The sequence below is a fragment of the Artemia franciscana genome, chromosome 7 (genome assembly GCF_032884065.1).
Source record: "Artemia franciscana chromosome 7, ASM3288406v1, whole genome shotgun sequence".
NCBI lineage: Eukaryota > Metazoa > Arthropoda > Branchiopoda > Anostraca > Artemiidae > Artemia > Artemia franciscana.
In genome coordinates, this window is record NC_088869.1 from 18,375,751 (window position 1) to 18,399,773 (window position 24,023).

Sequence of the window (24,023 nt, forward strand, 5' to 3'; positions counted from 1 at the left end):
GAGAGAGAGAGAGAGAGAGAGAACAGCGATGATAATAAACTTAAATATACAGCAAGATAATAATAAAAGACAAAATAACTTGGAAAAAGTGGAGACAAGGAGGGAGAAAGGGAAAAAGTTAGTGCTCTTCTAATGTATAAAACAAGACAACACAAAAAGATGAAAATTTTACAAAAAATCCACAATTTCAATCTGAAAAAACTTTTACACAAATGCAGTTCACAATTTTTTGCTCAATTTCTCCTTCTTCTAGAATTATTGGTTCTTTAAATTTTCTGTTTCTTCTTTTAAAAGTTTTGTCATACCATTTCTTGGGGATATCCATTCCCAATCAAATAATGCAACAAGATTTTAAAACAGTTTATTTACATTCCTTTAAATCTTGACAAAAATTTAACTTGAATTATCCCACCCTCTATTTCACAAAGAAATTTCTCAATTACGTTGACTATTCAACGAAGAAATGAAGCTACCCTAGGAATCATTTCAATTTATTACTTATAAATAAGATGTAAATCAAAGCATATTTGACAACTTTATTTCTGTTACATAAGGTTGCTTGAAGGAGGAGGGGCTCTATTGGTCCGGATTCAATGCAACACACTGGTTTCACTAACAACACATCTAAATATTGCCCTATAGCCCCTGTCAGCCCTTAAAAGAGCACTAGAACCTCCAATTTTGAATCAACTGAGCTCCTTCCCAAATTTTGACGTCCAACTTGAGGAAGTGGCTGAAAAAAAAATGTATGAGAAATTTATCGCTCTTTACTAGACTACTATTGTAACGATTCTGATTACTAATATTTTTTGGAATGTGCGTGTTTGAATGTGCGTTTTGTATTTTCTATATTATTCAGTACTGATCTCTATCTCTTATTTTAAAGTTAATTAGAACAAAAATACCTCTAAACGGTACGAAGTGAATTTAAATCACAAAGTGAATATTTACTTAAACAAGTTACAAACTAAAGTAGAACATAAGTTATAACTAACGAAGAAATGAAGCCTAAAACAGATGGATAGAGTGGGATCCAGGGCCAAACCACCTCCCCCTATCGTTCAGACTAGAAATCCTTGCATAATTTTCATACTCAAAGATGTAACATAGTCATCCTTTCTCAATAAATACTCTATGAAGCCTCTATTTGAAATCATCTATTTTTTCAATATTGTCCCATACCCATACCACAGCACGGATTTTATTGCCGTGGAGGCACTTTCTTAAAAAAATATTAATCTTTAATTTTAATTTTAATATTAATTTTTAATATTACTAATTTTAATGTTTTATTTTATTTTTATTTTGTTTGTCTATTTTATTATCTTCAATATTATTTTTTTCTTTTAAAAAAAATATTATTAATACGTGGAACTGCAGGGACACAAAGAGCGGTTTAGCACCTGCCAATCCGTTTCATTATTTAAAATAGGTGCTATTTGGTTCTATGCGATAAGGTATAACAAAAAAAACAACAAAAAAAAACGAAAAAAAAAAAAAAAAACAAAAAAAAACACAAATCTTTTCTAAGCCAAAGGTTCTGCTGGAGTATTTAACATCGGCTTTTATGAAATAACAAATTAAGACAAAAGTTTGCAAAAGAATTAAAAATGTTATTCTATTAACCATTCATTTAAGATTAAACGTATTACGACTTACGATTAACCATTTATTAAGTTGCGATTGAACATTATTTCATTTTGGCATGTTGGTGATAGTTACTGCGGGAACTACAGTTGTATATGCGACGGATTATACATAACGACCTACACTTCTTACCTTGCAATATTTCAAACCTGTTCTACGAAACCATGAATCAATTCGTACTAATAACAGATCTGTATCATGAATGACAATCCAAAATGATATAATGGCTTTAGTGGGATGCCCTTCCAATCAACTTTAGAGCCAAAGAGATAACTCTCACTAGATATCCAAAGAGAGGAAGGCCTGATTATTGGCCACCCCTGAATAATTCAAATAGCCACAAATTAAATGAACATATAAATATTATACGAAGTCGCAAGTAAATCATGTATTCTGTAATCCCTTTTCTACCTCTAATACTATAAATGAAACTCGGAAAACTATACGCAGAGACCTAGATATGAAACGGTATGAGTTATTCTGCTAAGCTGCTAAGTCCTGGACCCTTCAGTTTTTTCCTGATTAAATTGACCTTCTTCAAGCTGCAAACACTTTTTTGACAATGTACTGTTCCTTTATAATCTAAAGCGACCTTTGGTCACTGTAGATTAAATTCATTTTTATTTAGAATTAATAAAAGTAATTGTTCTGCTTGTATTTGTGGTGATGAAGGGGGTTTATATCATTATCTTTTTGAGAGCAAATTTTTTGAAAATGGAAGAACCGAATTGCAACTTAAATTACAGGAGTTTTCTTTCCCAGATATGCTTCATATTAATGTTATCGTAGGCAGCACAATAGCGCTGCCTAGGTAAAGAGCGATGTGGACAAAATGTATTATGCATTTTTTTTCTTTTTTTTTTGGTTTTAGACCAGGGCACTTCGTATCGAAGAGGTTGTCATAGAAACTTCGAAAAGGGCCCATTCGATTGAAAATTGAATCGGCTAGTGGCTTTTTAACAGTAAAAAGTGATTTGAGAGCAACTAACCCCCCTCCCTCGCCAGACATGTCCCCGAACACATACAATCAAAATTTTGAGATAGCCATTTGCTTCAACGTAGTTGAAAGAACCGGAAATTATGTATTTGAGGATATCCCTCCCCTAGAGCTATGCCCTGGGGGCATATAAGGTTTTAATTGAAAGGAGGATCGTATAAACTTCGGAGGGGGCTAATTGGATCGCTAATCAGAAGTTCTAGTACCCTTTTAAGGAATCAGAGTGATCAGAGAGTATATACCCTTCCTACAGACCTGGTATTTTCCCTAGATGCAACTTATAGAAATTTTGAGATGGTCAATTTGTTGCCGTAAAAACTTTAAATTGGTTCATTTGATTCGGAACTTGAAGGGGCTAGTGCCCCTTTTAATAGACAAAATTGATTGGACGCCCACCGTTTCCTCACATCCAATCAGAATTTTGAGATAGCGATTTTGTTCAACGTACTTAAAGGACCAGGAAATTATATCTTGAGTATGACAACCCCACCCTCGGGGCAAGAGCTGTAAATTATACCCTAGGGATATATGACGTTTTTATTGAAAGGGTATTCGTGTAAACTTCGGAGGGGCTCACTGGATTGGTAATCAGAAACTCTAGAAACCTTTTAACGATTCAAGATGCATCTGATAGAAATTTTGATATGACCATTGCTTGCCGTAGAAACTTCAAAAAAGGTTTATTCGATTGGAAATTGAAAGGGCCTTTTTTAATAGTCAAAAGTCATTAGAGGACAACAAGCCCCCCCCCCCTCCGCAGGACCATCAATTCCCAAAACACATCTAACCAAAATTCTGGGATAGCCGTTTTGTTCAGCATAGTTAAAAGATTTGGAAATTATGTCTTTGGAAATGAAACCCCCAGAGCGTTCAGCGCAAGAGTTATAAGGTATGCTCCGAGCGCATATAAGCTTTTTATGGAAAGGGTGGTCGTATAAACTCCAGAGGCTGCTCATTTAATTGGAAATCAGATGTTCCAGTTCCCTTTTTAACAGTCAAAGTGATCGGGGGCAGACACACAGCGCCCCTCCCCCTCTAGGTTTCATTTTCCACAAATGCATCCAATAAAATTTTGAACTAGCCATTTGTTCAAAAATAGTCTAGAGATCATATAATAAGCCATTTAGGGTTGACAGACCAACAAAGTCTGGGGATAAGGGTTATAAGTCATGCCCCAGGGACATAAAAGGTTTTATGGAGGGTGTGGTCGTATGAACTTTAGAAGGAACTCATTTAATTTGAAATGTATAATTCTAGTTCCCTTTTAAAAGTCAAACATGATAGATAGCAACTAGCCCCTTCCCTGACATGCTCTTTTCCCAAAACACATTCAATTGAAATTGCGAGATAGCCGTTTTGTTACCAATAGTCCAAAAGTCATATAACAATGTCTTTAGGGTAGACACAATTCTCCAGACTATTCATTGTTTTTATTTGTTCCTTTGTGGTATTTGGTATATTTTTTTTTCGATTTCTGATATTTTGTGCTGTATTTTGTAGATTAGATATTGGAATACTCTATAAGTTTAATCATTAAATAAATCATTCGTTCAATCCGAAATAATATATTCTTTGCTAATCATATCAATTATCCAACTTATTATTCTTATTCCCCTCCCTTTATGTTATTATTATCTAGGTTTTCTTAGCGTCATTTATAATTTACTAGATTATTATTGATTATTTTACATTATATATTTAGTATTAGAATATTAGTATTTGTTTTCCTTTTCAGTCCAAGAAAGATAAAGTGTTTTCAGTCGGCATTTAAGTGAAATTAAATTTCCTTGTTAAATGCGATTGACGCAATAAAGCCGATTTCCTGAAAAGAATTAACTTTAATAGTAATAACAGAGCCGTATTGTGGTGGAGCGTGCAAATCTAGCGATCGCAGGCGGCTTAGTGCTGCAATGATCCGTCATTGGAAGTAGCTTGACAGAGCTACAGCTGCAATTGAAATCTAATTTTCACATAAATTCTGGACGTCAGTCATTCTAGACTGCTATTGGCTATACAGAAAAAAGAAAAGAAATAAAATGAAAGAAATAAGAGAAAAAGAAAAGAATACCTCAATGCTAAAAGTGAGGACACTCCAGAGAGAACTGCAGATCTCCAGCCAGGATCTCCTTCGTGTGAAATAAACCAATTTTTCTGATGACTTTCTATAGCATCGAAGAGACATTGGTGGTCATCATAATCGTCAGGAGACATAAAGTGGTCCTACAAAGAATAAACCATTAGTAGTTCTTTGAAAAAGAGGTTAATCACTAGAATTTAGACCAACCTTCATGATACGTAAAGTGCATAATAAAGTGAACGACTAAGTGGGCAAAAGGTTACCAATACTCGTGTGGTTATTCAAAGTCACGTTCTTGAGGGTTATATCACATTTTCGTCCGTGTTGCCATATTAAACCACGAAAACAAACAAGAGCTAAGAGCTCATATGGCACTTGTGACGATGCCATAAGAGCTAAGAGCCAAGAGCTCATATGGTATGAGCTCTAACAAAATTCTAAGAATCAATAGATTGATTTAAAAGGAAAATCAGAGGCTTAATGCCGGTCGGGATTTAAAATAAGAGCTCTGAGTCACGATGTCCTTCTAAATATCAAAATTCATTAAGATCTGATCACCCACTTGTAAGTTATAAATACCTCCTTTTTTCTAATTTTTCCTCTCCCTTTAGCCCCCCAAATGGTCAAATCTTGGAAAACGACTTTATCAAGTCAATTTGGTCAGCTCCCTGACACGCCTACCAATTTTCATCGTCCTAGCACGTCCAGAAGGACCAAACTCGCCAAAGCGCTGAACCCCTCCCCCAGCTCCCCCAAAGAGAGCGAATCCAGTAAGGTTATGTCAATCACGTATCTACAACATTTGCTTATTCTATCCACCAGCTTCATCCCGATTCCTCCACTCTAAGCGTTTTCAAAGGTTTCCGATTTCCCCCTCCAACTCCCCCCAATGTCAACAGATCTGGCCGAGATTTAAAATAAGAGCTCCAAGATATGAATTCCTTCTAAATATCAAAATTCATTAAGATCCGGTCACCCGTTCTTAAGTTAAAATACCTCAATTTTTCTAATTTTTCCAAATTAACACCCCCCAGCTCCTCCAAAGAGAACGAATCCGTTCCAATTATGTCAATCATGCGTCTAGAACTTGTGCTTATTCTTCCCATCAAGTTTCATCCCGATCTCTCCACTCTAAGCGTCTTCCAAGATTTCTGTTTCCCTCCTCCGACCCCCTGTATCCCCAGATCCAATTCGAGTTGAAAATGAGCATTTTAGACATAGGATGATTCTACACATCAAGTTTAATTAAGATCCGATCACCTATTCGCAAGATAAAAATTCCCCAATTTTCACGTTTTCCAGGAATTCCGGTTTCCCCCTCCAACCCCCCCCCCAATTTCACAGGATCTGGTCGAAATTTAAAATAAGAGCTTTAAAGTACAAGATCCTTCTAAATATCAAATTCCACTAAGATCTGATCACCCGTTCGTAAGTTACAAATACCTCATTTTTCAGAATTATCCCCCCCCCAAACTCCACCAAAGAGAACGGATCCAGTCCGGTTATGTCAGTCACGTATCTTAGACTTGCTTATATTCTTCCCATCCAGTTTCATCCTGATATCTCCGCTTTAAGTATATTCTATGATTTACGGCACCCCCCCCCCCCCCAATGACGCTGGATCCGGTAAAGATTTAAAATAAGAGATCTGAGTTACGAGATCCTTCTAAATATGAAGTTTCATGAAGATCCGCTCACTCCTTCGTAAGTTAAAAATACGTCATTTTTTTTTAATTTTCAGAATTAACCCCCCCCCCCCAATTCCCAAAATAGAGCAAATCCGTCCCAATCGTGTCAATCACGTATCTAACACTTCTACTTATTTTTCCCACCAAGTTTCATCCCGATCCCTTCACTCTAAGCGTCTTCCAAGATTTCTGTTTCCCTCCTCCAACCCCTGTATCCCCGGATTCAATTCGAGTCGAAAATGGAGCATCTGAGACATAAGATGCTTCTACACATCAAGTTTAATTAAGATCCGATCACCTATTCGTAAGATAAAAATACCCCAATTTTCACGTTTTCCAAGAATTCTGGTTTCCCCTCCAACTCCCCCCAATGTCACAGGATCTGGTCGGAATTTAAAATAAAGTGCTTTAAAGCACAAGATCCTTCTAACATTAAGATCTGATCACCCGTTCGTAAGTTACAAATACCTCATTTCTCCGAATTACCCCCCCCCCCAAACTCCACCAAAGAGAACGGATCCAGTCCGGTTATGTCAGCCACGCATCTTAGACTTGTTTTTATTCTTACCATCCAGTTCATCCTGATATCTACGCTTTAAGTATTTTCTAAGATTTCCAGTACCCCCCCCCCAATGACGCTGGATCCGGTTAAAATTTAAAATAAGAGATCTGAGTTACAAGATCCTTCTAAATATGAAGTTTCATGAAGATCCGCTCACTCCTTCGTAAGTTAAAAATACGTCATTTTTTTCTAATTTTCAGAATTGCCCCCCCAATTCCCCAAATAGAGCGGATCCGTTCCAATTATGTCAATCACGTATCTAAGACTTCTACTTATTTTTCCCACAAAGTTTCATCCCGATCCCTCCACTCTAAGCGTTTTCCATCATTTTATGTTCCCCCCAAACTCCCCCCAATGTCACCAGATCCGGTCGGGATTTAAAATAAGAGCTTTGAGACACGATATCCTTCTAAATATCAAATTTCATTGAGATCCAATCACCCGTTCGTAAGTTAGAAATACCTCATTTTTTCCAGTTTTTCAGAATTAGCCTACCCCCCCTCCCGAACTACTACCCCAAAGAGAGCAGATCTGTTCCGGTTATGTCAGTCACGTATCTAGGTGCTTATTTTCCCCACCAAGTTTCATCCCGATCCCTCCACTCTAGGTGTTTTCCAAGATTTTAGGTTCTCCCCTCCCAACTCCCTCCAATGTCACCAGATCCGGTCATGATTTAAAAAAGAGCTCTGAGACACGATATCCTTCCAAACATTAAATTTCATTAAGATCTGATGAACCGTTCGTAAGTTAAAAATACTTAATTTTTTCTATTTTTTCCGAATTAATCGGCCCCCCACTCCCCCCAGATGGCCATATCGGGAAAATGACTTTAATTTAATCTGGCCCGGTCCCTGATACGCCTGCCAAATTTCATCGTCCTAGCTTACCTGAAAGTGCCTAAAGTAGCAAAACCGGGACCGACAGACCGACAATATTTGCGATTGCTATATGTCACTTGGTTAATACCAAGTGCCACAAAAAATCCTTGAAATTAAGCTGAAAAATCCTAAACTGATGTATAGCTATGATACAAAAAGATAAAAAAACAACCAAGCATTTGTGAAAGTTTACACTTAACCAATTCAAGCGATCAGATTTCATTGTCAATCTTACAAGCAATTTAAAAAAAACATTTTTTTTACTGCAAGTAAGGAGCGACATTAAAACTTAAAACGAACAGAAATTATTCCGTATATGAAAGGGGTTGTCCCCTCCTTAGCGCCTTTCTCTTTACGCTAAAGTTTGACTCTTTGTCGCAGCTCTACTTTTTAAAACAATAATAAAAAAATTAAATCGAAATATTTCACTATTGAGTACAAATCAGGAAAGAAAAAAAAAACAGAAAAATTAAAACAAAACAAGAAAAAAACATGAACAGAACATATGCCTGGCTTCAACAAAAACCTTCCAAAAGCTGAATGTAAACAATCTAAATATATGGTTTGTAGAGTCATTTAGCTTTATGCCTTTTACAACCATTAAACTAATTCCATACATGTATCAAATAGAATGAGAATATTGTAATAGATGGATCTACAGGGACTTAACAAAGCAACATAAGCATTAAAAACTTAGCAGCCAGAGCTTTAGCATAGAGTTTGGTGACTTTATTGAAAAATAAAAATTTTCAAAGAAAATATGACTTTTGACAAAATTCAACTGAAGGGTAGTAGAACTAAGGGTGAAATTTCTAAGTAAGTGACAATTCATCAACATCTGTCATGTTCAAGTAGTATTCAAAATCTAGTCTAAACAAAGTTGGCCTATAAATGCTAGGAAAAACCAAGTGGGTTAGGCAGGTTAGTTGATTTTAAGATGCTAGAGCTTTTGGGGCAGATATTTTCTCTCTTTACCCTCCCTGTATTTTGAAATGTCTGAAAAGAAAATAATGCAGCAGTTTTGGAGCAAAAAAAGCTTCCAAACGCTAGATGGCGTTGATATTTTTTCAATGGTAGTGCCAAATTTCACTCTAAAATTTTCCCATACCCTTCGACACATAATTTAATTGATATAATTGACACAAATACATAGAGTATTTTTGCAAAAAAAAAAGACCCATGATTATCGTTGTTCACCAGCAATGTAATACTTGCTTTGCGGCTGATACCCTTTGACACGTATTGTATTGTATCAGATTAACGACGCTTCTTGACTACTAAGGCCCCTGTGTCGGCCCTGCAGTGCATTTCTGCAGCATGATTGGATCTCTGGGTCCCGTATTACCAAGCTAAGGTCAAACCCACTGCGCCACCACAGGACTTGACACGTATCTTAATGCTGGTTATACATATTTAAAATGTTCTCCAAGAAATTGCCATATGACAATTCTCAAAGAAAATAAACAAGAATTGAAGTGCGGAACAAAATACCTGGTGCAGCTTCAGAGACATTTTTATAGCAGGAGCAATGACTTCCTTGAGGATATCCATGTCCGCAAAAACCCATTCATCTCTTGGACAAGTCACACGAAAATCACCTTTGAATAGACTGTGAAGGCAGTGAAGAAAGAAATCAATACTAAAAAGACAATATTAGTAGATAAATTGATGAGATCATTTGTAGAAAACAAAGATAATAATAATGCATAAAATACAAGTAATCACTGGGGGGGGGGGGAAGGTAGATAAATGCTACCATAGGTACAAACAGCTAGAATCTTGAGGGGGTACAAAAATAACTGCTATAGTCCAAAAATAGGGAGGATATTTTTAGGCTCAATTTCCCCACATAAATTCCCTTTTCCCTTTGTTAGGCGCATATTCCCTTTGTTTACAGGTAGGATTACAATTGGCTTCAGCTGATTTCAAGACTAACTGGACCTTTAGAACCAAGACCCCGAGATATGCTGCAGAAAATGTGATCTATACTGTAGTTGGGGAGCAACAGAAGCGACATGGTCTAATCTTTACGAAGTTTAGCAAGGATCCAATAGAAATTCATCAATGCGGACGACAAAACACCCCCCCCCAAGAGGTTCGGTCGAGCACGAAGATCGGATATACCCAATTTTAGTCATCAGGGTATCTACCGAGAATATTTGTTGGATCTCAACCAAATTTTATCAGCTGCTACAGTTAATATCCTAAATAAACCTAAACAGTCTGGCATCGATTCCACCTTTAAGGAAGAATAAGAAAGTTGACCCTAAATACTTATAGTAAGCACTTTTACCAAGAGGGGACATCACATCTTCACTGAACTAATTGACCAGCAAGAGGTCTGTCCCAGAATCAGCCTCTTTGGGAGATGCGCTTGTGGATGTTATGGCACCCAAATATCTTTCATTTGTCTAATTACAAGCCAGACTGCCAGAATATATTGAACAGTTCCAATCAGATCTTGTTAAGATTCGAAGTCAGCTTCTGTGAACTTTTTAATGACAAGAATAAGGAGGTTTTGTTGAAATTAGACAACCCCTTCTGAAAAATGTATTGACGACAAAAATATAGGAGCCCACTGTTCTCAATAGAAACAAACATCACAAATTGTATCTGTAACCGAAAACCCCAAGTAAGACACTTAGTTTTGCTTCCCACTAAGTTTGGTTAGGATCCAGCGTCTTCTTCTGACGAACATACTGACGATAAGATAGTCAGCCCTTCCCATGTCTCTTTCCAACAGAGGTCGGGGACGGACCCAAACTCCCAAAGGCACAAATAGCACAGAGGCTCTTGCTCCCAATCAGTTTGGCAGAGATCAAAAAGCCCCTAGTGATTGAAGTACTGACAACAAGAAATTACAACCGTTTCCCCTCCTCTCCGACAAAATTCAACTACGGATCAACTGAAAATCATTGTATCAACTGTTATTGCTGCCTACGTTTGGATGAGATTCGACTCACCCTAGTCTGATGATACGAAGCTAGGGACCCCTCCCCCACCCCCCCCAAAAAAATTAAACCGTGTTCCAATCCCTAAAAGTAATAGCTAGGGCTCTTACTTCCGGGTATCACTGAAGAAGAACAGCCCTTGTTGGGGAGTATCACAAAGAAACGAACTTGCGGACTTTTTTCCCCCTATGGTGTGGATCGGGTACGACCTCCCAAAGACAGAATAAGAAATTTTTTCTTACTTCTCTAGATGCTTGGTTGAGACCCAATTAACCATTCTAGTAGATGTAGGGATGACCCACATTTGAGGAGAGCTACCCAAGATACAAGTGGCTAGAAATAAGGAACAATTGTTACACTTATTCTTAATTCTAACCATGTTTGTTTGAGATATAATTACCCCTTCTACTGAATATACTGACAGAAGCAATTTAAGGAAACCTCTACTTGCTTTCACCACAAGGATCGCATTGGGCCATGATAAAAAAAATTCATGGCAACGACCCCTGATTTCTCCCAGATTTCATTAACAGCCAAAAACTACTTCTAGTAAATGTTTTTATGATTAAAATTTTACACTTCGCCCCAAACAGGTCATATCAAGTACGAGCTCCAAGGTTACAACTTTTACACATACTTTTAGTTTCGATCAAGTTTGGCTACGGTCTGATAGCCTTCTCTGCTAGATGTTCCCACGAAAAGAATTGAATAGCCTCTCTTTTTTTTTCTTTCACAAAGTTCCCACTGTGTTTAGAGCCCCCAAAAGTCATGACTTTTGACAAAAGTCACTTGCTCTTTATGATCACTAAGTCAGGTTGAGATCCAACCACTGGTTCTGGTAGGTATTTGGATGACGCAAATTTAGGAGGCCCCTTCCCTCCCTTTCCCAGAAGATGACAGATAATCCAAAGACCCGAACAAAATACACACTGTTACCTGTCTTCACATTTATATTTGATTCAGACATAACTGCCTCTTTTTACAAATGCTCTGTGGATTTAGGGACCTCATTCTTCATCCTTTACAGAGATCAGATCAAGTATAGATTCCAAAAAAGTAAAAAAAAAAGATTCCAAAAACTTCTATCAGAAGTCCTGATGAAGAGTTAAGGACAACCCCCCGTCCCCTTCATTCCCTAAAAAGGATGGGTTGGATTATGACCCAATAAAGCTTAGCTAGATGAGTAGCTCTTATCTTCAATGAAATCTGATCAGTATAGAACAATCCCTTATGGTGAATTTCCTGACGGCAAGTATACAGGGACTCAAACTTGAAGTCGGATTGTGTTTAGACATCCAAAAGGCATAACCAGGACAATAGCTTTTACTTCATATTATGTTCGGCAAGATCTGGCGACTCTTTATGGTAAGAATCACAGGACTCAGGGTACCCTCCCTCCTTTTACGAGTTGGGCCACAGCTCATATTGTTTCAGTCTATTGCTGGGCCCATGCTCGACAATTAAAACATTTATCTGTAAAATATCTATAGAATTCCATTAAAATTAAATTCTTATTAGAAAGAACCCTTAACTCGGAATTAGCGATTTCCAAATTGTCAAAAGGTCCATTTGCTTGAACTGATCGATCGGTTCATTGATATCGGTTATCTATTTTCAGCAGACGATTTGTTTTGTTGGCTATAGATTTGGATTCACTTCAAACATTAAGGATAATTTGATCATCCTTAGTGTTGTTCTATCTAAACTTCCAAATATGGAATCACTTTCTATTTCTCTTTCTTTATCGGATTTCTTTTTCCCTAGATGCTTCTAAACTAGACTGGCAAAAAAATAATCCCTCTTGAAACCAAAATTATTCTAGGTTCAGTACCATCAAACAAAAATAAAGTACTAAGCCTCACACGTAAAAACATTAATTAGCAACTCAAGTGAATTTAAGAACAGCTAGGTTATGAGAGGGAAGCGTTATGAAAAGTAAGTGACAAAAAAAAGGAAAAAAAGGCACAAGCCATGTTTATCGCTAAAATGAAGTTCAGCACAATTTTTTGGGACACCATTTTTATATGAGAAGTTGCTACATCCATACGTGTACAAAGCAGGAAGCCTTTGGGCCCATGTCCTACTGATACACCTGCGATTTTTATGATAATTCACACAGTTTTGGTAGAATTTACCAATTAACATTTTATGAAATCGGTCACCTCCCCCCCCCCTGCTGAAAGAATTCTTGCGTAAATTGCGTAATCACCAAGCGACTAAGTACGTCTAGGGGGGAAAACCCACAAATTTGCAGGCTACCTCTAGTTGATAAAACAACACTAATCAAGGAGACAATCCATTATAAGGGAATTGCTGGGACACCCAAACTTAGAAAAATTATAAATTCAGCCAGAGAGTAAAAGCTCGTTGACAAAGAATCACGTCCATATCGTTTGGATATATTCTATTAGGCGTTGGTCTTCCCCCGACAATGCATTAAAGTGGACGGTAAAATACTACAAAACCATACAAAGCTCTTTAAGAAAGACCTGTATGGAAACCTCTATAAGGTAATAGACAAAGGAGTTGCCGCTAATCCCGTTAAAAGACATAAAACCTTTCTCCTGAAGAGTATTTATTCAATAATCTTCAGGAGAAACAGTCCCCAATCCATCCCAACAGGACTGATAGGGCTTCATATAGCAAACTTTTTTTGCTTATGAGGAAATTATATAGCTTTTAAATGACAGAAATATAGTTTTAAAAGCATAGATAAACGAAAAATACATTACAGCAGAAGTAGCTGAATACTTGCTTACGGATTAATTTGCAGACATCAAATTAAAAACGGTGAGTTTGCCCACTCGGAAATTAAATAAATACGAAAAAAAGAAAGCAAAACTAGAAAATATTTTCTGATCCTCATTCACTCGTCTAGTTACTCCAACCAATAAACGAAAAATATTGAAACTCACCTCGACAAAGCCTTAGGAGATGCATTGCATAAGCAACGCCTTGCCAGTAAACTTAGCGCAAGACAAAACGCAACAACAATTGAATCACGTCTGATTTCCATTTTCTTTTCTCGTCTTTGACCACAATACCGAATCCATTCCAAATATGAACGACAAAAAGAGCCCCTAGATATTCCTCGGCATTGATAGTCGTAATCTTCGTCAAAGTGTTTACTGAACGTCGGATCAACGTCTGTATAATGCTTGTTAGATAATGGAAGGAGAGCTTCAGTTACTGTTGGGTTTTCTAGCCATTCTTTCAATTTGGGCGAAGTCATTGCAAAAAAAATCACAGACTAGAAGAAAAAAAAAATCAAGCTAAAAAAAAAAAAAAAAAAAACAAAACAAAAACTGCAGACTGTGAAGGTTTGAAGTTCCCTAAAGCTGCTTCTTCATTAAGGTTTTACCCACCCTTTTCTTGAATATTCTTGTCCGGTTTGACATTTTGGCTTAACCACTTCCCAATCTTATTCAATAGTCAGTCCAGAAGCAAGCATTTGGAATTATCTATGGTCAAGGTAAACACCCATATAACTTTCTTCTTAAGCATTTCTAGCGCACTACCCTATCAGAGAGACGAACCCTCCTGTGTACTCGGTTTGGCAATAGAGCCATGACAAACCCCGTTTCCAAGGCTTATTCCCCCGCCTTTTCAACCTTTAAAATCCCAAACTCAAAGACCCAACTCCCAGAAAGTCTCCACCCTTCAACCTCTCCCACCAATACACCAGGGATACAGAGAGTTTCATTCCTGCATTTGTAAACATTATTAATCAGTGAATTTGTAGTATTAACTCAGTTTTTTAGTTGATGATTGTTTTTTTTAATCTGACAAATGTCTGTCTGACACAGTGTGTCTGTGTTTTTCTCCTTTTTTTTATTTGACAAGTTTTATCTGATTTTAATACCTGACTTAAAGCGCTAACTCGGCGCCACGCACTGTGAAAGTCGTTTTTAAAATAAAAGTCTCTCTCTCTCGCTCTTTCTCTCTCTCTCAAGGTTGGTTCATCAAAATCGGCTTTTCGATGGAAAGCAAATTTTTACTAATAGAATTGTTCCAAATCTGATCTTTCAGTTCATGAACTCAAAAAGCTGAAGTAAGAAGTAGAATTTCTGAAAAGCCCAACTAGGCAGTGACAAACAAATCCACAATGAAGACTCAACTTTAAAGTTAGAGGGACAAATTAAACCACAAAAGGATAACAATAGTTAACATTATCACGGGCGCGTTCATTAGAAGAGTGGTCGATTCACAGAATGGTAGACTACTTTATAGGATTTAATTTGTGTTTTTCCCTTCCACTGCATTTTCAAGTCATAGCACACAACAACGACAGTATTTTCTTGATTTAAATCTTACTTTCGTTAAGTCATTTCAAAAATGGTACATTGTCAGTTCCGTAAGCGATTCAATTCTAAGTGTAAATCAAGGTGAGCAGGGTTTTTTAAAGATGATAGAATGCTTTAAACATTTTTTTTTGTTAAATCAAAAGAGCCATCTACTAGAAAAGATTTTCTATGTTTAACAAGTTGTTATTGCAAGCTTAGATGAAATTGCCTAAGGCTTTAATATCGCACCAGCTGCGTGATCCTGGTATTCATTCAATACATCGTCGAGGTATGAATGAATGAATGAATGAACTTTATTACCCGTAAAAGTATAAAAAACACAAAGTACGGAGCAGTATAAATAAACAAAAACAAAACGATAAACAGCGAAGAAAAAAAAAATTCAAACTAAGAAAAGACAACATCAAATCAAACTAAGAAAGACAACATGGAAAAGACAACCAGTATCAATAATGAAAAAAAAAAAAAAACTGCAGAGGGTCGTAAACGTGAATAAAGTTGATAGTCTTTTTACATAAATCATCACTGGAAGACCGAATCTGAGAAGGCACATCTATTAAACCAAATCGAGCAATTTTTTTTTTATATCGGTACCATCTAGGAAGCCGGAGGAGGAATTTGCAATATATGAAATAGGCCGCACGTAGAGTATGGCGACCTTTCTTACGAAACAGATGAGCCATGCCTGATAAAAACAAAAGCAGAGGGGTATTTGACTGGGCTCAAAGGATTTGTATTTCAGCCTTTTAATTTTTGTGAATTCAGCTCTCCTAGCCCGAAGCCGCTCCGATTTATTGGAGCTGCATCATCTATGAAAGACAAGCATGCATGGAGAAAAAATTTGGCGGTGCTTCGGTGCGCCACCGGTCTGTCTATATTTAGCCTTGCGTTTAGTAGTGATTTGTTGATTCTGGTGTGCTAAGGATGCTAACGTCTTAAGCTACTTTGTAAAAATCCATCAACATTGAGCAATAATCAAAAAATGGGAATAACAAACTGCGCATAGAGAATGCAAAGATGTATTTAAAAGGAGGACATAGAGCTTGGATTTCCCAGATATCTTCCAAATTTGGTTTAAGAGCTTATTATCTCAATGACAGCAGTCCTCTTGACTGTTTGCATTATAATTTGACAATTTATTTGAAGAGACTTCACAACAGCAAACGATTCCATCTACAGATCTTATTTTGCTTCAATACATCTATAAATATTATGAAACATATCATAGTAACAAACAGTAAGTAAGGAACGTCTCGGCCAAATAGTAACAGAAACTCAAAAAGATCGAACATTGACAATAATAGAAACATCAAGATGATCGACTTTTATAATGATTTCAATTTTACAAAATTCATTAAGTTTATTGTTTCCATCAGAAGCCAAGAGCCTGAGAAAATTTTCGTGATTTGAGAAAATGGGGGGAAACATCCTCCCCAGAAAGCCAAGGTATCTCAATGAAAACCGCACCTTCAGTTGAGCGTATCAGTAAACCTTCTGTTGAGGTTTCATCCTCCCATCTCAAAAATCTTAATTTTTTTCTTTTTTTTTGCAAGAAGAATGATCACGGATGCTTGTTTCTTTTTTTCAAGGGGTATCTTAATCCAACCAGTGATTCGAAAAAATTGGAAGACGCCTAATTAGAACGGAAATTAAAAGTTCTAGCACCCGTTTTAAGCAATAAATTTAAATTTTTTTCCAGAAAACCAGTTTTCCAAAGAAAAGTAAAGAGCTACATTAAACCAAAAATGAGCAGATATTATAATCAATAACCTAGTCAAACTCAAAATGAGCAAAAACTTTGATAAGTAGGACACACAAATATAAATACTTCGTCCCTTAGAAAAAAACTACTGATGTTCCTTTATATTACCAATGAACGCTTGGAAAACTTTTCCCAGAAAATAAGTTTTCCAAAGAAAAGTAAAGAACTACATTAAACTAAAAATGCACAGATATTATAATAAATAACCTAGTCAGACTCAAAATGAGCAGAAACTAAGATGAGTAGGACACGCAGATATAAATAGTTCGTCCCTTAGAAAAACTACTGATGTTCTTTTGTATTATCAATAAGCACTTGAAAAACTTTTTCCAGAAAATAAGTTTTCCAAAGAAATATAAAGAGCTACATTAAACCAAAAATGAGCAGATATTATAATAGATAACCTAGTCAAACTCAAAATGAGCAGAAACCAAGATGAGTAGGACACGCAGATATAAGTAGTTTGTCCCTTAGAAAAAACGACTGATGTTGCTTAATATTACCAACAAGCGCTTGCACCGGATTAATTCACTGGCAATTCACCTATATAATTGGTCACTCTCAGCTCAGAAACAGGTAAATGTCTAGCCTAGGGCTATATGAAATCATTATCAGGACTTGTGATGAAATGTTAAAAACACGAACAAAACCATAAAAATGAACATAAAATTAGCAATCTAATTGTGTCTCTCTTTTTTTTCTAGCATATATCCTTCTAAAGAGCTGCTATTTTGGATATTTATCAGTTTTCTGAGATGAGAGTAACCAATTATATCGGTGAAATGATACTGAATTTTGAAAAAAAAGAAGAAACGTAGAAATAAATGGCCAAGTCATAGCTTAAATCTGAATATAGGACTAACAGTAAAACTATGATTCTTGGTGTTCGATTAGAAAAAAAAAGGTAAAAATTTACGAGGATGTCAAAGGACCCAAATCGTAAATGAAAATCCTTTCCCGTAACTGACAGATTTTCTTACCACACTGAGACGTTTTGTTTAGTATCACAAATTCTCTCTATGTCTGAACTTTGAATAACTTACTGCACTTAGAGGTTTTAATTGGCTTGGTAAGCAAATCTCTCCCCTCCTCCTGTCCACTCATATCCCGTAGCTAAATCCATGGTAGTTCACCTTATTCGGTTGTACAATTCTTAGTAACAATAAATTTATTGCCGTTAAGTCGTCAATGAGAATGGCAATCCTACAACCTGACTGTCAATTTGAGAATTAATTATAAAATGGTTTGTGGTAGTGAACTGCAGATAGCGTTTTGTGAAGAGTAATCAAAACTGTAAAAATGGAACTTTAGAAGCAATTATATACACAACAAGAATTTCTCCTTTATCCCTTCCCCACCCATTGTATACAAGATAATTTTCAGTTCGTTTCAGGTTTTTATGTCGCTTTTTATATTTAGTAACTAGGCTTATCCTGTGTAATATGTGTTAATTTTGTCCTCAGAATAAGCAGCTTATCTTCCGTATTCCTTTCATATATTATCTAGATATCAAAACTAGTCAGCTTGTGACAGTGGAATAGTTAAAACATCACCCGGGAACAACCGGTGACAAGGTTCAATCCCTACTGTCGCAAGGAACAAGCATTTATTACATTTATGCATTTGAATGCACGATATTTTTATTTATTTTTTTTTTAATATCGAAACTTGTGGTAAATTAAAAGAATGTAGGCAATATTTGCGTTTAGATGTATAGGCTACAGTCAACTCCATGATTCTTTTTGGTGATTTTCATGCATCATATAAATATCCCGAAAAAAACACCGTATGATGGCGCAGCAGAAAAAGCTCGGCCGTTAACAACAAGAACCCGTGTCCAGGATTTTTTATAGGGGAAGAGTGGTTTTCTCAGAGGGGTGATACAAAAAAACACAAAAGGCATTAAAATTTCTTTATACGCCTTTTTGTTCCTTTTTAACGACTAGGACAAAAATTAAGTAATTTCTGACAAACTGGCTAACCATGACAAAACGAAAAAAACCGTAAGTAAGACAGAAACAAGGATAATCGAAGCCAGGGAAAAACGTAGTGGCTTCTAATTGGCTAAAAAATTGTTTGTGAAACATTAATGGAGCTTTTACGGGTGAATCTTCTTTCCCGGTTCCTAGTCTATGTCTGGTGTTCCAGGTCTAATGGTTCAGTATTTAATAGATTTTGTCGTAATTTCGTATAACATGTTGAAATAGTGTAACTCGTTGTGTTTCTCCTTATATATATATATATATATATATATATATATATATATATATATATATATATATATATATATATATATATATATATATATATATATATATATATATATACGTTTAATGTCAAAATAGGAGTCACGACTCAGCAAATAGATATTTTCTTTGTTTTCTCTCGTCTTTTTTTGAAACATGATTCAGTCATCTTGAACATCTTATATTATGATAACTAGAATTAAAGGTTCAGTAGCTATGAAGAAATCGAATCGTCGTGAAATGTTCGACTGATGTTTACGGTTGAGACTTTTCTAATAATCCTCTTAACAACTGAGCTATAAATGATGAATCTTAACCATTTAACCTATATGTTGCCACATGGGTTAACACATTCTTACTCCAGAACAGGGACTAAGTTTAATCAGAAAATTCTCGTGTTACATATATGAAACTTCCACAGACAGATCCACAGAACAGTATAAATATATAAACAGTAGCGAAAATTCCTATACTCTCCATGAAAGATTTTTGAGACACATCAGTCGCACACAACTCTTCATGATTCCGCCTTCTGCGCACGCGTAATGACTAATTTTTAGCACATTACAATGGGATTATGGGAGACCTATTGCACTGACTTATTGGTAAATTCCCAGTCCACACGCTGTGATGGATCCAATTTCTGAACTAAATTTTTGCTTCTATTTGTTTATTTATACCGTGATCCACAGTCAGAATTTGAGCATGGGAAGACGTTTTCTAACTACAACATTTTACAACAGTGACTTTTCATGAACGAGCCAACCTTTAATACTATGCAAGCTATACGGAGGTAAGCTCTCCTTGGGGGAAAACTGCATGGAAGTAGGTGTTCTTGGAACAATTTTTTGTTAGCTGTAAGCTTTTCTCAGGAGAAGTTTTCTTGATACAGAATAATCAAGGCAACTATAGAACTATTTCTTTAGTTAAACGCAGTTCATTTCTTGGGAGAGCGATGTAGTTTCTGCCAAGACGTATAGAGCTGTCCTACCACGGATGTTATTTAGTTAAGGCACAAGGTGCATCGTCTCCTTGAATTGTTACTATGAATTAATTATCCAATTTTAGAGAAAAATCCCTCCCGAAAGAAACTTTCAGTAAATTTGTCTAAACTTTGAGAGTCAATAGAAGTTATATTGAAGATAAGTAGCCCAATAGGTTGAGAACATATCAAGAACAATTTCACGTGGGTACGGTCCAAGGTTAAAAAAAACATAGTAAAACAAAAGTATAGACAATGTACAGCAGCAACTTGACATAAGCTGCAAAAATCATTGTACTGCATAAATAAAACTAATAGAAATGGGCCTAGGGTCAGAATGAGGTCCTGGGAAGGCATCTTCAGACCCGACTTCAGGCTCCTTTCTTACTTGTCAGTATAGTGATTATGGTAAAACAGTGACTGGAAATAAGCTGCAAAAATTCTTTTACTGCATAAATAAACTAAAAACAAAATGGGTATAGGGTCAGAATGAGGTCCTGGGAAGGCATCTTCAGACCCGACTTCATACTCCTTTCTTACTTGTCAGTATAGCGATTATGGTACAACAGCAACTTGAAAAAAGCTGCAAAAATTCTTGTACTGCTTATATAAAACTCAAAGAAATGGGTCTAGGGTCAGAATGAGGTCCTGGAGAGGCATCTTCAAATCCACTTCATTGACATAAGCTGCAAAAATTCTTGTCTTGCGTAAATAAAACTCATAGAAATGGGTCTAGGGCCAGAATGAGGTCCCGGGGAGGCATCTTCAAATCCAACTTAATATTCCTTTCTTACTTGTCAGTATAGCGGCACACCTTATGTAAATATTCTATGATAAATAATAACATTCCAAGGTCAGAAGAAGTCTCTGATCTTGAGCAGAAAAGAAGTGGAGGTAGGCATTTGAAAACGATATCCTATGTTTAATCTAGGCTGCAGTTCTATTTGCCGTCCTGAAAGTTTTGTGCACGAAGTAAAACGAATTTCCAATTAAGCCAGTAGCCTCTGTTATAGAAGTGTAGAATTAGGAATTAGAAAACACCTTCTTGGAAACCAATTTGGCACAAGACAATTTGGCAACCAATATGGCAGTTTCATTAATGTAACATAGCAGTATTTTGGGGGAGGCGAGAAGTCATTATTAGGTATTTTTCAATCTAAAGGTACATTGTTACTTGTGAGGATGTTTTCAATAAAGTCATTTCAGGCAAGAATTCTTTGGAAGGTGGGCTAGGCTTTTCGAGAGTGAGTTTTTTGTGAGGGCGAGTTTTTTTTAGGGTAAGGCCTTTCTACCACCTACCTTTACATAGGATGATATGAGCAGTTTTCTGAGATCATAGACTTGGAGCATTCCGGCTGCATTGTTATCACTTACGGTGTAACCCTCAACAACATATTTTGTAGCAGTTACTTGCCAAGCAAGCCACCTCTGAGAAAATGCGGCATTCCCACTAAGCATGTGAGGCAAGTGTCCGGGTTCGCAGCAACAGCATCCTATAAAAAGAAAATTAAGACCTTGATTTCCACACAAAAGTTATATTCTTTATATTATATTTCTTATATTTATAAATTTATTATTCTTATATTTCTTTATATTCTTAACCTTTCGTTATAGCCATATTTCGTTTCAAAACTTGTCAAAACTGCCAGGTAGTCTGAAGATTCCAGGATGAATAAAGAGGAAAATTGTCCGTATCCTCTCATACAAAAACAAGGTCTTAAAAACACGGAGTTTGAGGTATCAAACCTCCATGACACTGTCTTAGTGCTTGGCCTCTCAAAATTCACACCTGTTTGAACCTATGTAATAGTTATTAGGGCTGAGATGTCTTGCTTCAGCGTAAGATACCTTTTCTCATTGTTGTTTTCACTCCCAGTGGAAATAAAATACGTTTTTCTCACAATGCATAAGTTGTATTATTAATCAAGACGTTGTCCTAAACAATCATTTTACGAATATGATATACATACAAAGTTGTTCCAGATTCACAAGACGAGGGATCTCAAAGGACGAAGCCCTTCCCAAGAGAACTGTAAAAAACCTAATATTACGAATAATGGAGGAATTTTGTTTAAAGTCTAGCTGAGGAATCTGAAACTCATTTACGTTCCATTCTTTAAGATGCCTAAAAAGGAAAACATCCTTAAACGTCATGAAGAAATCAATGATTAACCAGCATCAACGTTGCAACAAGGATTAGTATACAGTATGAAGAAAAGCAGTGATCAACTTATGAAACAAAAGTCAGGCAAATACAGCAAAGTTTATGCATCTTCAGGGTCTTTAAACGTTTCCTTTATACTGGCACTGTCCGCAAAGGGCCTCTAAAAAATATAGCCGTATTTTCATTCTGGCTTGCTTTACTATAAGAATTTCTAAGGCTATCCGTATACAAACGCTTCTATTTTCAGCAAACTACATTACCGCACAGTTGTCTCTCAATCTAGTTCAGAAACAATAGTCAATAAATATACGTTTAATTAATGGCCCTTACCTGAATAATTAACGATCACGTCTGCTTTCTATTAGCCATGGCCAGTTATCTGCCAGATAAAGTTAGACAGAAATAAATTATGTGCCACTTACCTTGGTCATCTTCAACGTCTTCAGTGATCGCTTCAATTTCTCTTTGCTGACAGTAAGTACCTCGGAATTCCATTCCACGAAGTTGAAATGTTACTAATCCATTTGCAATTTCAATTATGTGAACTAAACAGTTCATGTTGTCGGATGTTAGAATAAAGCAATCGCCTTGACTGACTGTCCCCCAGCGACCTATAAAAAAAAATTTGGGAAAATTTACTTCTCTTATACAGGTTAAATAGCAAGTTTCTTACTTGAATACGGATAAGTGTTATTTGGACTAAAACTCCTTCTATAAGATAAAACAACCACTTTGACGTTGCTTCCGGGGTTACAAAACAAATGTATTGACACAGAGACATTCTGTTTTCTCACTAGCAGGCTTTGGGGCTCAATTCTGCCAGTTCAATTTTTATATCAAAGGACTTTGGTTGTCAATTTAATTGCCATATACTGATATTTATTCCTTAAAGTTTTCATAATTTTTTATTTAGGAAAGTAAAACAAGTGAAAACATGTAAAATGTTTTTTGTTTTCAGTAAAGCGTAAATTATGTTCTGTTCTTGAGAAGGAATGAGGGTTATCAGACCTACTCATGTTAATATCTGCTTTTTTTCAGTTTGACTCGGCTACTTGTTGTAATTTTTGTTTGTTTTATGTTTCATTTATGAAACTAAAAAAAATGGTGCTTCCGCTTGACAACCTGTCTGGACATAGTGAGTTTCGAACTAGTTCCATACAGTTTCTATTTTTCACCTTAATATCCTTAGTGTTAATAGCAGTAGAAGTAGTAGTAGCAACAGAATTACTTAAAGTAGCCCAAGCTTTAGCGGCGGTAGTAGTAATAGAAGCAGTAATAATAACAGTAGTGGTATGAGTAGAAACAGTAGGATTAGGATGCAAATATTTTCTTTGGTTAGTTCACAACATCCCTCACAACAAGCTCTGTTAGTTTCAACTTCACACACCTAACTGTTCCTAAGATATTGCCGTTACACCCTTTTGACAACCTGCATACAAACGGCATGTTGTGATTCAGTTCACCTTCCAACCTCAAACTTAAAATTTCACTTTCATACCCTTATACATAGTAGCAATAGCAGTCACAGTAGTAGTATTAATATTGTTAGCAATACTATTGAATAGCGGTAGTAGTCTAATAATAGGAGCAGTAGCATTAACAAATTGCCTTTTGGTCAGTAGAACATCCCTCTAATCAAGTCTTGGAAATTTCAACTTCAAACAAATAGCCATTGCTATAACATAACTGATATGTCATTTTGATAACCCGTGTCTTCATTTAATTCTTGAAACTTTCATCTCAACGCTCTTAGCCTTATAAGTAG

General features: G+C 36.2%; 1 protein-coding gene across 2 annotated transcripts in view; it reads right to left on the reverse strand.

Annotated features, from left to right (window-relative positions):
- Nucleotides 1-4,712: 4,712 nt before the first annotated feature.
- LOC136028933 (pecanex-like protein 1) overlaps nucleotides 4,713-24,023 on the reverse strand; it is a gene marked incomplete at its 3' end in the record, with an annotated part of 90,201 nt that continues 70,890 nt past the window's right edge. For both annotated transcript variants that reach the window (XM_065706913.1, XM_065706914.1), the window contains 5 exon segments: nucleotides 4,713-4,864; nucleotides 9,341-9,488; nucleotides 13,716-14,050; nucleotides 21,394-21,587; nucleotides 22,681-22,869. In XM_065706913.1, coding sequence (XP_065562985.1) covers nucleotides 4,713-4,864; nucleotides 9,341-9,488; nucleotides 13,716-14,050; nucleotides 21,394-21,587; nucleotides 22,681-22,869 — 1,018 coding nt within the window.